General features: G+C 46.6%; 1 protein-coding gene across 2 annotated transcripts in view; it reads right to left on the bottom strand.

The window, feature by feature from the left end:
* Nucleotides 1-17,526, bottom strand: part of ACTL6B (actin like 6B) — a 545,030-nt gene that overhangs the window by 248,755 nt on the left and 278,749 nt on the right. For both annotated transcript variants that reach the window (XM_069644827.1, XM_069644836.1), the window contains one exon: nt 13,644-13,750. In XM_069644827.1, the coding sequence (XP_069500928.1) occupies nt 13,644-13,750 (107 nt within the window). The remainder of the gene's footprint in view (nt 1-13,643; nt 13,751-17,526) is intronic.

Raw genomic sequence — 17,526 nt, 5'->3', positions numbered from 1 at the left:
GGATAGAGCTCTCTAGGTAATAAAAAGGAGAGAAAGGCAATCAATAACCACAATGTGTGTAAAAAGGTATGTTTTGTGCTAAATAAGGGCCCAAAGGTGACCTAATCAGTCTCTAGGGACCAAATCTGGACTATGTTTCAGTTGGAAGTCACTAATACCATGTCGCTGTTCTTTGGTGGTTCGAGAGCGTCAGACCATGCTTCTTGGCACTGTGCGAGCAGTTCGAACAGGCTAGAATGTGGGTTTGCAGTGCTCCAAACAGGGAGCAGGCGTCTATAAGGGGTTAAGCTGATGTTTGCTGCAGTTTGATGCTACGTTAGAAGAATGCGGATCATGAGGGCCACCTGTGTCAGTTCTGCGGTCGACAGATGGTTCAACGACAAAGATGTCGGTGACTGAACGCACAGTTCGAGACGTGACAGGTAGATGCTGCGTTCGAAGGTTGCGGTTCGATTAAACCAGCAGGTCAGTTCGGCGGTCGAATTGGATTGACATTTAAGATGCCGAGCGACTCAAAAAGTGGTTTGAAAGTGGCAGTTGTATCATTGAACATCTGTGCTCCAGCTTCAGTGGGCAACAGGCTTCAATTGAAAGCATGGCAGTTCGAAGAAGAAGAGAGTGCCAGAAGGAGCTATATCTGGTCCTGACTGGTCCTGTTGGTTCGAATGGCTTTGAACGGTATTTGAAGATAGCTCTGAGTGGTTTGACAGTAAAACAAAGTGACCTTGGCTGTTCTGGCTCTCAGGATGCTGTGAGTCCCAATCAAGGGACTCAGGGAAAAGATGAGTCCTTGATCGCATTCTCCTCCCTCACCTCTAGTGAGTTCCTGGGTACTGTGGAAGGTCAGAAGAAGGAGTAAGACACTATGGAGAAATGATTCAGGTTTTTAAAGAAAGTAGAAGGCCCATCTTTCCCTATCACTAATGGAATAACCTACCTATCTAAAAAAAATTAAAGGTGCTCGTCTGTTGACAAAAGAATAAATGTTCTCCGTCCAAACTACCCTACCTGGTAATGCCACTAATGTTAACTAACTTTAACAAACCATGGGAATTATTTGTTTTCTCCTAGTCTCGCCTACAGGTAATTCAACAGTCTTGAATTCTGCCACCTCTCGATGGAACAGATAAGTATTATAATTGTTCTTTTATAACACGCTTGATACCAGTGAGTGGTTTCTAAGTGTGGGATCGGTATTTCGAGCATGTATTGCGCTGCGTTGTCTTGCTTTTCAAGACAAACGCGTTACCCCTGAGTTATCCTTTCTCCCCAGATAGTGTCTGCGGTCAACTCTTGTAGCTCCCACGGAGCACTTTTCTTTATCCAGCCTTCTGTGGTCCCCTTTTCTAGAATGAATTTTACAATAACCTTTTCTTGCTACTTAGATAGTAATTTCTGACTTCTTTCCAGGCCTTCTCCTCGGGAGCACTTGATAGGGGTTTTCCTCTGCCCCTTTCTACACTTCTATTATCATCTATTCTCAGACTTTGAGCATCTCTTTCTTTACTGGTTATCTTCCAGCTGTATTGATGCAGTACCTCTCTTCTAGGCTTTTCATCTCTGGTTTGGAATCTCTCCACTTATTGCTCATACAACAACTGCGTATGTTCAGCACCTCTCTTCTAGGCCTTTCACTTAGTGTCTCTTTTCCTACTGGCTATATCCCAGTTATGTTGATATAGTGCCTCTCTTTTAGGCTTTTCAGCTCTGGTTTGGGTATCTTTCTTCTTGGTCGTATACCAACGGGGTGTACTCAGCCCCTCTCTTCTATGCTTTTTGATTCTTGAGATTGTTCTGTATTTGAAAACTCATTTGGAGTACTGGGTCGGGTATCTTGAGATAGATGACGATATCCATGGGACTCCCGCTTCTCCCGGGTGCCTCTTACTTGGTAGGGGCTGGTGGTTGGGCTCGGTTCTCGCTCAGGACTGCTCTCACTCTACTGCATAGCTTCTCGGTATTGGGTCCGCATCAGACTCCTGCTTCGTATTATTATTATCAGCACTGTTCCTGTGGCGTCCTGCCCATCACATCCAGCTTGTGGTCACACCACCACTGGGGTGCTTGCACGTCTCTCGGTAGACGCAAGAATCGTCACGCCTCTGCATGTGCCGGTGCTCCGGCATCTTCCCCTTGCGTTCTCTCTCTCTCTGCGCATCAGGCTTCTCCTCTTCTCACTTCCTCCTTGGCACAGTTATATATCCTTCTCTCATTAAAGAGACATCTACGTTTTCTGGTGCCTTTAGGTTTCATCTTGCATTGTCTTCAGCCAAAGATAAGGATGCCACATTCTGAGGCTCATCAGGTAGACCCATGTATGCTTACACATTTGTTGGTGTGGGGAGTTCATCACAGGAACGGGAGTCCTTGTCCCCAAAAGGAGAATATATACTGGTGAGGTCTCACTTGCCTCGACCCTTAGCAGGGTTTTGCAGAGCAGTCTCACCTCCCTAGCCTCACTGGGGGGGGGGGAGGCTCCACCTTGGGGAGAAGGGGGGAATACCTGCGATTCGTCACAGTACCTGTGTAGGTGGCAGAGAGGCAGGTCTTGCTCCAGCAGCAGGTCAACCCCAATATGCCCTGGGGATGGTTAGGGAGTACAACTTGCCATTGCCTTTTCATCACAACTATAGGAATCTGGAAGGACTGCTCTCATAGTAGGATCCAAGCGAATTCTTGTTGAAGTCCAAAAGTGACTAAAAATAGAAGAGTGAGACTCCATCCTTTATAGGTATACGTCTACAGGAGATTGGACATAAGGAAGCCTGCTTTAAGGAGTCCAATGCCTGTTCCTGTGACAAGTGGTTGTTGCCTTCTTGCATCATACCCAAAGTGATTTGTGCTAAATGATTTGGAGGGGACAGGAAGGAAGGAGCGGTACAAAGAGAATCAAGATGGTGGAATCTTTACACAAACCCTGCTGAGCTCCCTTTGAATACACTATACCACCACCTTCTCAGACCCACAGCACACACTGGTGTGAGGATAGACCTTTTGCGTAGGGTGTGCCCTTTGATTCCTATTTCCCAGGAAAGCTCCTGCTGAGAGGGCTGTATTGCTGGAGAGAGGTGTTACTTGACCTCACAAAGGATCAAAGAGAGGCACAGTCTTTCAGTCTTGTGTGCTGCTGGCTGACAGGGGAAGGACTTCTGACTAGAATACACACAATCTTTCCATAGCTGACTGTGATTACAGTGCTGACATGTGTATGATTTAAAACAGGTGTGGCTTTTAATAAGTATGCAAACCCTCCAACCCATACCACACATGGTATGCCTTATATTTACAGATTACCCTGCAACGAGGTGAGTAGTTTATCATAATCATATGGGATTTGGAGCAGAGGTGTAAACTTAAATGCAACCTCTGTACTGCAATTGCTTTGCTGTCACAACAGCTGTTAAACAGGGCACCTGTGATCTCTGAGCCTGCTCTGTGGCACTGGAAAACAAGAAGTGAAGATCAGTAGAGTAATTCAGCAGGGCACAGGTGCATGTTATGCTTCTGGGGTGGAGCTTACTGAAAGGGGTCCGATTAGCAGGTCACCTGTTCTGAGATAAAATTACCTGTATCATTTTATCAATTCATGCTAATCAAACAATCAAAAAAGCTATGGTTTCCACACCCTTACCTGATGGAAATTCCTGACACTGATCACAATAATGTGTTTGCCTCACTTGAATGACCCTTAAAGTCTCTTAGGGCCAGGATGCATAATGTTCCCTGATGTGAGTAACCTTACAAAAGCTGCGATAGTTTTCATTTTGTGTTAACTACCAGGGACTGGTAATGGTTTGGTAGCCCAACTCATTGTAGGACTGAGCAAAGCAAGAGCCTAGGCGAGGGTTCAGGCCATTACCATTAACACTGAAGCCTGCCATAGAGGAAGTTAGTTATGGCTGACATCTGTGGTGTTATTCATTTTTTTCATCCTGAAACCAGCTTCACGTTTATTGTGCATGCCAATTTCCCATTTAAAGAAAGTAAACCAAAAATATGGCTGCCTGGTAAACAGAAAAGGAAAATGTCCCTTTTCTATGTCCATTGCAGCTGGTGAGCAGACATGACAAGAGCATGAATAGGTAAGAAAGGGATAATGGCATTGTGGAGGGTGGGGTAGAGCAGGCAATGGGTGCGGATTGCAGGGGGTGCTGTGGGACTGTGGCACCGAGAAGAAAGGAATTATGTGGCATTGGCAGAAACAGAAAAGAAGATGGCGGTTGGGGGACTGGGGCAAGATGCTGAAAAGCGACATAGGCGTACACCGTCAGATATAGCCAGCGTGCCACACCTCCCGATTGCTGGTGCCACTCCCAAGTGAAATCCGATGCAGTCCTGCAGCAGGACAGGATGTCATTGTAAGAGTGGATGGGATAGAAATCTAGGCATTTATGGTCATGGCTACTGCAGGTCTCAGAGTTCTAGGGTAGGAGTGGCAATGACCTAATAAGTCCACTTTCTGATTGTGCAAGTTTAAAATAGAATGTTTGAATGAATGCAGTCCTTTGATTGGAGAATGAAACCCATACACCATAGATGGGGAGGCTGTCCATCTACTTGTAAAACATGGGCGATACATCTCTGGACAGTAAAGAGGATGCTGATACAATGATTGGACTTGAGGAAATTATACTAGAACCTGCAATCCTTTACAAGAGCCTGTGCAAAAGTCATGGATGCAAGTTTTCTAATGAATTCTAACCACTGTCATAGGCAATCCTCTATACACATATTTTAAGACAGCCATGCTGGTTCTAGCAGGGGAATGCCCCTATTCAAATCAAGCAAAGGACACACCACATGTGGCAGTCTATTACAGGACGATGATAAATATGTGCAAATATGTGCAAATCAAGCACATTGCTTTTTCACATCCCTTGCTTCGTCATGAGACCACAAACAACCCACGCATGTTTCAGCCTCACTGGGCATCATCAGTGAGTTGTAACTTGTGTCTCTAGGGCCAGCAGTCTCAGGGTCCATGGCTGGGTATATCTGTCCACAATCTTCTGAGACCTATGATGGTGCGCACTCCACATGGTAAGGCCAGGAGCAGCCTGGTTGCAAACCTCAAACCCTTTCCTCTCAAGTAACCTAGCTTGCGCGCTCCCTCCCTTGAAAAGACGGCTAAGATGCAAGAACACCAGCACCGAGACATACCAGCAGCTGAGCAGAGTCTGAGATCATCACCTGCCGAAGACTGAACTACATAACCAGACCACCCAAAGTCCTTGCCACCCTTATCAGGATTGCCATCACTGCAGACCTGCAATCTTCCACTGCCGCAGCTGTGCCTTCTATGGACTAAACCATTCTACGCCTTAGTATAGTTCCACAATTCATGTCCTCTTGTCTACAGCTCAGTGGAGTAACTTTGCTGAAATGTTGGGGGGGGAACATGACAACTGAAGGAAATGGGTGGGGTGTAGGGAGGGCTCAGGGTGGCTCTGAGGGATTGTTTCGGCCAAATTGTTTTAAAAAAATGTGGTCGAATGGTAGATTTGACTGAATTCGGTCACCACCATTAGTTTGAAGCCGAAGATGAAGAAGATGAAGAGCAGTGGTTGCAGGGGTGGCCCCCTCAGCCCATGTTGAATATTTTTGGCTTCGGGTGTTGTGGGGGTGTCCCCCACTTCCTCAGCAATGGTTGCAGGGGACCCAACAAAACAAAAAACGTAAAAGGAACGCTGCCGCGTCAGATCCCACCCACATTAAAGGGATGGATCTGATGCTGCAGGTTACAGGAGAGGCAGTGGATGGAGAAAAGGTAAGTGGGGGGGTTTATGAGTGTACTGGCAGTTTCAGGTAACATGGGTTTGGTTTTTTGTACCGAGGTAAAAACGTATTTGCATAAAAAATTACTACGGTTAATTCCGCCGTGATTTTGTACGTCGGTCAAACAACTTAAATCCCTGAGGGATAACACTAAACTACTACATCACAAGAGTCCATTGCTTGCGCTCTGTTATAACTTTCATAAGGCTAGTGGTGTATCTTTAAAATTCAATTGGGCCCCCACACATCTTCAGCCGGCCTGCAGTGCACCCAGTGACACAACATAACATTCACAAACTTAATTCCACTAGAAAATACAAACAATGCATTATTTATCATTCAGACACAAAAGTCAACACACATATGCTTGCACACACTTTCACTCACACACAAATGCACCCAGCACCTCGACTGACATACACTGTGTGCACACAACATGTACATTTACAATAACACATGGAAACAGTGGCACAACGTCCATTGAGCAGACCAGACTTTATCACCCCCTGATACCTGACGTTTTGGGCTACGTTGACTTGACCTAGCTGAACTATAAAACGATGGCCGAAAGGACAAGAGTCACTGGAATGTCAGCAATTTGCCACATTTTTCCTTTCACTCAAAGGCAGAAACCATTGGTTAATGCAGTGCAGTGGGTGATCAAGTATAATTGGAATAGATTTTTAAATGCTTATCTCCAAACCTGGGTTTTGCACAGCACCTGATATGTCTACGTGCTGATAGATGTTTTTCTACAAGATTCTGACTGATTAAAATTAAGGTATAGTTTCCTGTGTTCAAATGGCTGCAAGCAGTGGTGTACCGAGCGGGAGAGTCGCAAGGGGGTGGGTCAAGCTGACCCCCACAGCTCTTTTAAGAGCCAGACTGGGACATTTGTCATTGGCACACCTCTCCCATTCGGGCACTTCAAAAAGGATGACCAACGGCAAAAGTGTCCCGCTGGCAGGACAATGTGTGCTGAGCAGCACGCTCATTGTCCTGGCAGCAGGATATCTTACCCGTTCCGAACGGTAGAGGTGCTCCGCTGCCAGAACAATGTCTCAAGAAGCTCTGGGCAGCAGATGGTCCTCACGTTGCTCTGTATCAACAGAGTGTTACAATGTGAGCCATTAGGCACTGACGGGAGGGAGGGGGTACGATTAGCAGGGACTATTGTCCCTTTAGAAATGGGAATGGGAGGGAGTGGTGAGAAGGGTGCATAATGCTGCAGGCTTTATGAAATAATGACTATGGCTTTAAAACTCAGGGAGGATTTGTTAGGCTCACATTAATCTGCATAATGCTATTGTGACTTTGAATGCAGAATGGGGAGAATGAAACTAAAGCCATGGGCCCTCATTCCGAGGTTGCTGCTAGTCATGGCGCTATTAGCGTCATGACTAGCACCAATACCGGTACCACCACTGACGTGGCGGTATGGGGACTTACCGGTCCATTCCGCCCTTTGCGGGAGCGGTAAGTCCCCATTTTAAATGCCATTCCCCATTCCCATTTGAGCCCCCATAGGGCTCAATGGGAAGGGGGAAAGCGGCAATAACAGTACCGCAAATTGTGGTACCGTTATTGACCCCGGTATCCCTTTGCGGGTCCCGTCCTTAACGCCTGCTGAAAGCAGGCGTTAAGGGAGGCATCCCCAAAGGGACCTTGGAATAGGGCGCAAAGGGATTACCGGCACCGGTGTCATTACCGGTGCCCGGTATCCCTTTGCGCCCGGGTCGTAATGACCCCCATGCTCTCATTCCTCAACATATTTCTATGACAATGTATATAGTGTATGGTTAGTTTACTATGAAAGGCTAGTTTATTATGTAATGTGGTTTGCTTCCAATGCATTGCTATAAATAATTATATTTTATATGTATTATATAAATAATAAACACATGACATGTAAAGCAAAACCTTAATAAATATCTATATCAACTAAGCCTGGAAAGTTGTGCACGGTCGCTGTGATCCTGAGCAAATTATTTAATCACATTGTGCCTGATCTACAGCTCTGTAAGTTGTTCTGATTCACTTCAAAGCTTATGTTAATGTATGATGCTATTATAATGGAAACGCCTAATGACTATAGAGCTGCTCCACATATAACAATAGTGCAATTTAGGTATTTTGCACCACAAAGTTATTTGTCATTTGGCTTATTTATGGCAACTTATTCTAAATCACTTCAATGGTGCCTCCAAGTATCAAGGACTGATGATGAACCTTGCAAAGTCCTTTTCTGTGAAGTCACTTCTGTTGGTGCAATCTATATGCTAGTTAGGAAGTCTGCATGTATTTTGCCTCTGAGGGCTTGGACAAAGCATCCCAACAAACATACACAAACACAATTAAAAATTATATATTTTTTTTAAAGTACCTCTTTTTTAAAAAAAACTCTTTCAAATGCCACCCGGACCACGTCTCATGTTACACGGCCTAACCTCTTCACATTCACGCGCCTCCAGACAGAAACCAGGAAGCTCAATGAGCTTCCTAGTTCCTGTCTGTGTATCGCACAAACACGAAGCCGGAAAGCGGTGCTCTGTGCCGCTGGCCCCCGGAAGTGCTGCTGCTAGTGTGACAGCACAGGTGCCAGGCCCTGCAACACCCAGTTCAGCACGCTGGCTGCTGACGTTGAGCCAGGCCAGCCAGGGTGAGGGACTGAGCCACGCAGGGCATCCCGGACCTGAATGTGTTGCAGCGCGGCTGCCAGGCATCTCTGCATTATGTAATGAGACAGCACAAGCCTTGCTGGGCACCCCAGCCGGACTCGCGCTGTCCAATCACATAATTGATGATTGCGGCCTCCCTGCCCTCCCTCCAAAAGATGGGGGGGACAAAAAGGCATGCCACAGAAGTTGGGGGGGGGGCAAAACCCCCTGTCCCCTCCTATAATTACGACCATGCTACAGCTGCTCTTTCAGCTGAAAGGTCGATCTGCAGTTGCCCGCTGGCACCACTGCAACCTATGGAGTGAGCGTTGTGATGCTGTCTGGGTATTTGGCATATATAAGAACTCTCGACTCTAGACCCAGTACTCAGGCCTTATGCACTATAAAGAAAACGTTAAGACTAACAAGCCTCATTATGAAAAATACACTGCCAAACCTTTTACTCTAAAATCCAAATAAGGAGGGGCAAAAACAGAAAATAGTCCATAAAAAGTGAAGAAGGAAAGCAGAGAGAGAAAGCAATGAAGGAAAGCACAGAAGTAAAGCATGGTGAGGAAGCAGCAGTGAGAAAGGAGAGAGGAATACAGCGAGAGAGGGCAAAAAAGACCGAAAAGGCATAAAAGGAAAGCTGAGAATGAAAGCATAGAAATAAAAGAGCAACAGGAGAGAGAAAAAGCAGATAGAGAGAAAAAGCAGAGCGAAAAAGCAGAGAGAAAAGCCGAATGGAGAAGCAGAGGGGAAAGAGCAGATGAGAGGAAAGAGAAAAAGAACGAAAGCAGAGAGTGGAAGGAGAGAAAGAGAGTGAAATAAGAGGAATAGCAGAGAGAGAAAGTAGAGACAGGAATCGGAGGGAGAAGGCAGAGAGAGAGAAATAACAGGAGCAGTAGAGAAAGGCAGAGATAATGAAAGCCGAGAGGAACAGCAGAGAAAGAAAGAGGAGAGAGTAGTTATAAAGAGCAGAGATGGAAATAGGAAAGAACAGCTGTGTTAAAAGCAGAGACAGACAGAAAGAAGAGAGAGAAAACAAAGGAAGCAGAGAGTGAAGGCAGAGCAACAGAGTGGAATAAGAGGAACAGCAGAGAGGGGAAGCAGAGACAGGAATCGGAGGGAGAAGGCAGAGAGAGAGAAATAACAGGAACAGTAGCGAAAGAAAGCAGAGATAAATAAAAAGCAGAGAGGAGCAGCAGTAAATGAAAGCAGAGAGAGAGTAGTTAGAGCGGGATGGAAATAGAAGAGGAAAAGCTGTGAAAAAGCAGAGATACAGAGAAAGTAGAGAGAGAAAACAAATCGGAAAAGCAGAGGGAGTAAAGCAGAGAGAGTAAAGCAGAATGAAAGCAGAACGACATAAGCGAGGGGCAGCAGGGAGAGGAAGCAGAAGGTGTAGTGTGTCACCCCTCCTGGGAGCATGGTATCTCCCTGGGGCTCGTGCTCATGTCTCGTGACTAAATTAATAAAGGTGATTGAGAAGCTTCCAGCTGTTCCGTCTTGGAACGAGCCGACTCCTGCCTGACGTGTCTTCTTTGCCGCGCGCAGTGCTGCGTACCAGGCAGAGGGCCTCTACCATGTAGGGCCCAAAACCAGGATGGGGCCCCTGCTGTGCAACACCGTCCTTCTATCATCGATCAGATGCAGAGCCCCTGCTGGGCAAATCTGCGTGCGGGCGCTGGTGCCCCCGGCTGGGCAACATTGGCTACGTTGTTGGAATGGCCTGGGTGCCCCCAGGCCATGAAGGAACCCATGTATTCATGGGCTGGCCGGGTGCCCCCGGTCCAGAAATGTCCATTGGGTGCCCCCAGCATGGGTGCCATGTCGGGTGGTCCCTACAATCCGGCTGCGTGATCGCAGTCGTCCTGTCTTCTGGGTGCCCCTAGTTTCGGTCCGCCTGGCCAGGCTGCCCCCCAGGCCGGGACATAACAGAAGGGTGAAACAGAGCATATATGATATATGTTAAAGGTATTTGTACCGCGCACCGTCACTAACGGAGGTGGTCCCCAGGCGCTCTGGCGGATCTGCAAATGAGAAGGTGGGATGGGTTAGTAGGTGAAGCGGAGTAGGATAGTGAGAGGAGTGGTGTTCTGTTGGCAGCTTCAACTCGGTATACACCGGGTGCTGAGCTTCAGTGCGAGTATCGGATCGATGTCAGTCCTCGTGTGCTGTTGGTGTTGCTTATGTGTTGTTGCGGTGTTGTGAAGTGCGTGCGGGTTGTTGTGCGAGAGATGGTTGTGTGAGCTTTTTGAGTGAGATAAGTCTGCAGAAATTCTGAGTTTTTTGTTAGTCGGTTGTATGAAGTTTAACAGAAGTTCAGAGGTCTGTCTGAGTTTGGCGCTGACCAATCCTATCTTTAATTATATATGCTTCTCATATATTTTTGACAGGGCCTGTCACCATCTGGGGTGGGGGGTGGAAGAGATGGAGGGAAAGGGTGTGGGCTGGAGATGTTGAATCTCCCTGCCCAAAACACATCCTCCTGGGATCTCTTTGAGATAGTTTCATCAATCATTACCATCAAACTCAAAGTGCTTGCCATTGTTTTTTCAAAGGAATCTTATGAGAGTTCATGGCTTAGTTGGAATTATAAACGTACTACTGGTGTAATACAAAGGTTTTGACCAAGTCTGCCTTCAGCCACTCGATGTATACGCACTATGGGTGTCCTTCACTGATGTCCTGTTAAATACAAACATCGGGAAAGCCACCAGTTTTGGCTTGTGTATAAGTATTAGGCATTGGTAAGACACGACTATTATATGCCCAGGTACTAACACCATGTTTCAGCTGCTACCAGCGATGGCCAGTTAATACCACTACAGCAGTGCCTGGCGGATGCCTTTGCCATGCCTACACAAAAACCAAAACTGTTGGCATTGCCAGTGCTTGTTATCCTTGAAATCTGCACTTTCGAGTGGTTCAACAATGCTTCCTTTGGAAGGTAGAACATGCAAGACAGGGTACCTTCTCCACTAGTTAAAGCCTTTTTGGGCCGTTATCCTGATCTTTTGCTAGGAATCGCAAACTAAAATGCGTGGAGTGTCTATTTCCCAATATAACATAAGGTGGAAAATGTTTTCTTTAACACGCTGCCATCTAGTGGAAAGCAGCAACATTGCAGCTTTGTATACTCATTACATTTTCCTGTATACTGACATGGTTATTGCATGTCTTTATATCGAGATAATTTATAACGAATGCCCATATATCGAATCTTTTATCTTGAAAATAGTTATAGTGAATGCATTGATTTTTGGGAAGGGGTCCCTGCCAAACCCGTTTCCCACCCATAACAACCCATCCCGACCGTTTCCCAAAAATATGTAACCCTTTACCCCACCCTAAATACATTCACTATAAAGGGTTTCAAGATAAAAGATTCGATATATGGGCATTCGATATATAGAATTGGATTAAAAAAAAACACTGTATACCGATATTCTGCATTACTCGATACACACATGCATGCTTCTTTGCAACAAAATAATATGGAGAATACTTTAGGGCGATCAATGCCGTTGGGATATTTCGATGTTTGTCGAGTATGTTCCTCGGTTTACTCCCTCTTCTAAAATCTTCTGCTATCTAGTGCATCAGTTGCTATAAATATTTGAAAGCGTCCAAGACTACAACCCCCAGAATGCATTTTTATGTAATATGGAAAAAGCCACAGGTGTCCAGGTGACAGAGCTGTATACGTCACGGGAGGATAGCTCAGCGCAACGTGTTCGCCTTGGGAACAAGACGACACGAAACAACACAGGTTCGATCCCCGGGTCTGCACTTCGATACTTCTGAGTGTTTAAGCGCATTATAAATACAAAACTCAGACGACAAAAAAAAAAATTACAATTACGCAACTGTAAAAATTTAACAGGGCCTCGATGCCCGCGAAAAATGCAAATAAATTAAAATATTGAGATGGGCCAGTTGGGATCACTTCTTGTGTAGAGGGTCATCTTCCAAGTTGCTTGTCACAACAACACTTGGCTGCTGTCCTGACTCTGAAACGTCTCTCGGCCGTTTTATAATTGTCTGCATTCAGAAAAGCGCATCTAAGTGTTATGACAGCGTGTATCTGTTACCTGGAACTGTGTTGTAAGTATGTCTATGTAAACCTAAACCTGCTCAGAATGTTCCACACATATTGTAGTAGTCCTTTAAATAGCGCCTTTTACCAGTTGCATGACCTCAAAGCAGGGACGCCCTCAGTCCAGGTATGGGAAAGTTCTAAGAGGGATGTACCAGGTTGTTCTGATCTTACTGGGATTTGATAAACACATATTGAATAGTTAGATCAAATAGCACATAAGCTGCTAGCCCGGTGAACCTGTACTCTGCACAAGCTAAAAAACAACTCGCAGTCACACTTTAAAAGTATTACTCCTAAATCTGTTCAGAAGGGAGGGATTCCAAGAACAATAAACCGGATTTTAAAGGAAAGGCCCTAAATAAGAGAGTCAGGTCAAGTACTAGGATCAGGACCAGCGCCAAAAAGCGATCAAGTTGTGCAGTGGCCGGTCTAGATATAAATACACAGGGCCTCATTAGGACCTTGGCGGAGGACCATGGCGCTATTAGCACCATGGTTCATGCCGCTAAGTTCCCAACTCCGCCATGGTGGATGGCGGACTTACCGCCCCATTCCGACCTTGGCGGGGCGGTAAGTCCCCAATCCCCATTTACCCTTCCCCATTCCCATTTTTGCCCCATAGGGCATAATGGGAGTGGGGAAGGCGTTAATTACGCCACCGTAAATTACGGTGGCGTAATTAACAACAAGGTCCCTTAGCGCCATGGATTTTAACACAGGTGTTGAAACCTCCATGGCGCTAAGGGACCTCGGAATCAGGCGGTAAGGGTCGGCGCTGTTTACGCCGCCGTAAACCCCTTACCGCCTGGGTCCTAATGAGGCCCACAGACACCCACACGATTAAAGGTACCTGAGAGAACCCCTTATTTTGTCCGTAGACAATAGGCCATGTCTTGGGCTCACCATGTCTCCAGTCCTAAGCTTTCCATTTACACACCATTATAATTGGTTCAAGTCACCCCTTGGATTCCATGGAAGGGAAGTAAGGTTAAACCATCTGCTTTTTCTACTAAATACCAAACATTGATCCACTGTGAGTTGATGGCACCCAGGGTCCCACCCTGCACTTCCAATGATTACAGTTAAAGAGCCGCAAAGCCCAGCCTAACCTTCCCAGCGATCATGTAGGGGGGCACAATGTCGGTGCCCATCTCCTGAAAGAGCTCGCGGCACTGCATGGTGATAAAGTCTCCGGCCAAGGGCGACTTCACGATGCCTGAAAAACAAAATGGACATGGGTTAATACAGCGCCTAAAGCTAGCTTTGAGCCCATTGCAATGTGCTGCCAACCATAGCACAAAATGTCATTCACGCGCAAGTAGGAATGTGCAGATTACTTACCAGTAATCTTCATTACTCCATTTGAAACCCTTCCCCAGTGGTGAAAATATGTGGTGTCCCTGCCTCCGGAAATACCCTCTGCCAAGCAGACCTTTGATAATCGACCTTATTTGCCTCTTTGGTGTTCCTCAGCGAGAGTGGTACACATTTGGGCCTCATTACGAGTTTGGAGGTAGCCATGCCATCAATAAGGGCATGGCTACCCCCAAACTCGGGCCCGGATCCAGGTTCCCTGAATGTGGAAATACTGGGCCATTCTGACCTAGGAGGGCCCGGTATTTCCCCATTCAAGGAACCCGGACCCGGTACATCCCCATTCCCATTTGAGCCCCCATAGGGCTCAATGGGAATGGGGAGCATGATAACAATGGGCCCGTTGTTAGCTATCTGGGCCGCTCGCGGCACCCACTAAGGACGTCTGGTAAAACCAGGTGTCCTGAGTGGGTCCTGCGAGCGGACCTCGTAATGAGGCGGTATGGGGTTAACGGCGCCGGCAGCTCTACCGGCGCCGTTTAACCCCATTGCGCCAGGGTCGTAATGAGGCCCATAGACAGGCGTTTGCAGCATTTGACTCTCCAGATGTTTCGGATCTAGCCAACATAGTCAATTGGGAAGGTCTCATGAGAGTCACAGTCCGAAACAGCTCGAGTTCTGCTGGTTGCCGACCTCCAATATAGGACCACCCCCAGACCTGCTCGTTCTGCACCGAGCAAGCGCAAAAGAGGAGCAAAGGCTGGCAGTGACACGTGATGGGGAGGGAAGGGGACTGGAGCGAGGAAGGGTAGGGCTTAGTGTAATGATGGTTGCCGGTAAGTCATCTGAAGAGTGCTGCATCAGCCCTCTTCCTCGTCCCATTCCTAGCGGCATGAGGATAGACCACGCATACAGCCTTTGCCGGCAATTTCACACATAGACGAATCATGCTGAAGCACCTGTTTTAAAATATAAGAGATGAGAGTGTTGCGGCTCATTACTAGAAAACAGTGCCGAAATCAGCAAGATCACAGACTGCAACCTCAAGCCGATAATGCTTAATGAAGGTTAAAGGGAGGCACAAGTGGACACCTGAGACATCTCAATCTTAGAGACACCCCTCATTTCAACCCAGGAGGTGCGACGATTCGTGAGATCTCATCACTTCTCCCTGAAGGGGAGCACTTCCTTGTGAGGTTAGAGAGGTGAGGCCGCTACCCAATAGTCCCTCTAAGGGTGGTGCAATGTGGAACGGCACAGGGAGAGACTCCCCTCCTGAGGATAAGGACTCCCATCCAGTGAAGGACCTCCCTAAACCCGTTTCCCCAGAAGCCATGACCTTGGTAAGGCCATCTAAAATCCAACCGGACAGTGCGTCTGTTTGTTGTTGTAAAGTCTCTTCCATCTCACCTTCAGAATCTGCCTTGACTGAGACAAGGAACATCCAAGGAAATATGTAGAGTAACCACAGACTGCATTACCGAGAGACTGACTAGGTGGCTTCAACGAGACATGAGGCCTGAATCAAGAACACCAAAGAAAGATGCTGACGTTATGCTGTATAACGTAAAGACTGAGGAAGGACTAATGTTGTGGGGAAGCAGGAATAGCCATGAGGGAAGCCGGCGCCGTCCTGCACTGCCTGGGAGGTTCAAATCCGTGGCATCCGGAATCCAGAAAGACAATCGGTCCTCGGGCAAGAACTAGAGAGGAGCTAAGCTAGCCGGTGGAAGACCAACTCGCTATTGAAGTGGGAAGAATCCAGTGGTGGCGTGACCTCGAAGAGGCGGACCGTGTGGTTCATTAACAACGCAGAGACCGCAGTGGAAACGGCTCTGTGAAGCTGCAGTGACTGAAGAGAAGCAAAAGAGAACGCTGGGGAAGTGTGTAGAAGCAACACTGACTGACCTGTGACCCCGGGAAAAACCAGTCACACTCCCCAGTCAAGGTGAAGGTAACATGAGTTGTTGGCAAGCCAGGTGGGATCCGGGAAGGTAGACAAGTCAAGCATTCCTCAGGAGTGAACTCCCTCGTCACAGTAGTGATACTCAGAGAACCAAGAGTCAAGCAATCCTCTGGGGTGAACTCCCTTGTCACACTAGTGATATCCAGAGAACCAAGAGCCAAGTCTTCTTTGGAAGTAATCTCCCTTGTCACAATAGCGATACTCAAAGAAACAAAAGTCAGGGAAATCCCAAGAACCAAGAGTCTACTCTTCTTCAGGAGTAATCTCGCTTGTCATAATACTGACACCCAGGGAACCAAGAGTCAAGGAAGTTATGTGACGAATCTTCCTTGTTACAATGGTAATCTGCAAAGCAGCCAAAGTATAGAGTGCATCTGGAGTGATCTCCCTCATCACACTGGTGACAACAAAAGTATTAAGAACAAAGAGTGCCTCTGGAGTGAACTCCCTCGGCACAGTGGTGAACCAAATAAGCCTGGAACACATCTATTAAGTCAAGATCTGTCCGGGAGGAAACTCCGCAATGAACAAGATCAGATACAGGGCCAGAAAGCCCTGACAGTAGAAGAGATAAAAGAAGAAGTGATAAAACCTTGGGATTGTTAATCAAGAACCCCTGGGAGGAAGTCAGGAGACTTTTATAGACATGTGCAAAAGACTAATGAAATAGACTTCATGATTCCTCCAGACAGACCAGGAGTCATTCTCCTGGTCATATTGGTAAATCAGACCCTAATGCAAGAGGCTGCTGTTAACCCACGCTAAAACTGAATTCATACACCAGGAGAAGGGAGTCATTCTCCTGGTATGCTTGTCAAGAGCTCATTTAATCCTTTTGTTTGGTTATTAGTGGCAGGGTAAGAGTATTTGGTTTGGACAGAGGACCGTGTTTTTCTTTTCACATACATCCTGACGACAAGCACCCAAGCTATTATTTGTTTAGGTGAGGATAACCTTACAGAAATAGGGAAAGATAGGTTCTTTTTGCTTTTGCCGATAATAAAAGTCTATAGCCAAAAGGTCATCCCGTTTTCCACCTCCTCACTCCAACTCGCTACAGAGGCCACAACACCTCAAGTGAAACAACTCTGAACCACCCTTGGCAAGGCAATCTACTGCTGTTCAAAAGCCAGTAAAATCCAAACCAATAATTATTTTCAGGGTTCTACGTGCAGAGATATTCAAGAGCAATTAGTGGGGTAGAATTCCAAGATGATTAAAGTACATATGAACATTTGAATAATAACCCACATCAGTTTGACAACCTCACAACAATACATTCAGTTTCAAAATATTTGGTGTAAGCTATCTGGCTAAAAAGGGTGGTGGACACTATCCATACAGTAGGTAATGAAAGGTCTTACGCACCTCATCTGGGGTAGTCACAGAAGTGGTTTTGCCCTTTGCAAAAAGTAACAGGATGAAATTTAGGAGATCTGGAGGGTGCTGTCCTGTACATGTACCCTCGTAATGCCAGCCCTAAATCCAATACAGGTCCTAAGTACCAGTTGAGTCTTGTGGCCCAAATGCCATAAGGGTCAGTTCCTGTGGAACGCGAAAAGCAAGCATGACCATGGAAATAAAGGCAAGAGACAACTGGAGCACTGGGCCCTGCAGAAGAAATCACAGAAAAGTGGGGGCTATGTTGGCAAAATGTGGGACAGGAAAGAAGGTAGCTATGCAGGAGGCAGGCAGGATAAGGTTCCACCAGC

The sequence above is a fragment of the Ambystoma mexicanum genome, chromosome 1p (assembly GCF_040938575.1).
Source record: "Ambystoma mexicanum isolate Mex_15411 chromosome 1p, UKY_AmexF1_1, whole genome shotgun sequence".
NCBI classification, from domain to species: Eukaryota; Metazoa; Chordata; class Amphibia; order Caudata; family Ambystomatidae; genus Ambystoma; species Ambystoma mexicanum.
Note: the sequence above shows the minus strand (reverse complement) of the source record. Positions and strands in the feature narration are given on the sequence as shown.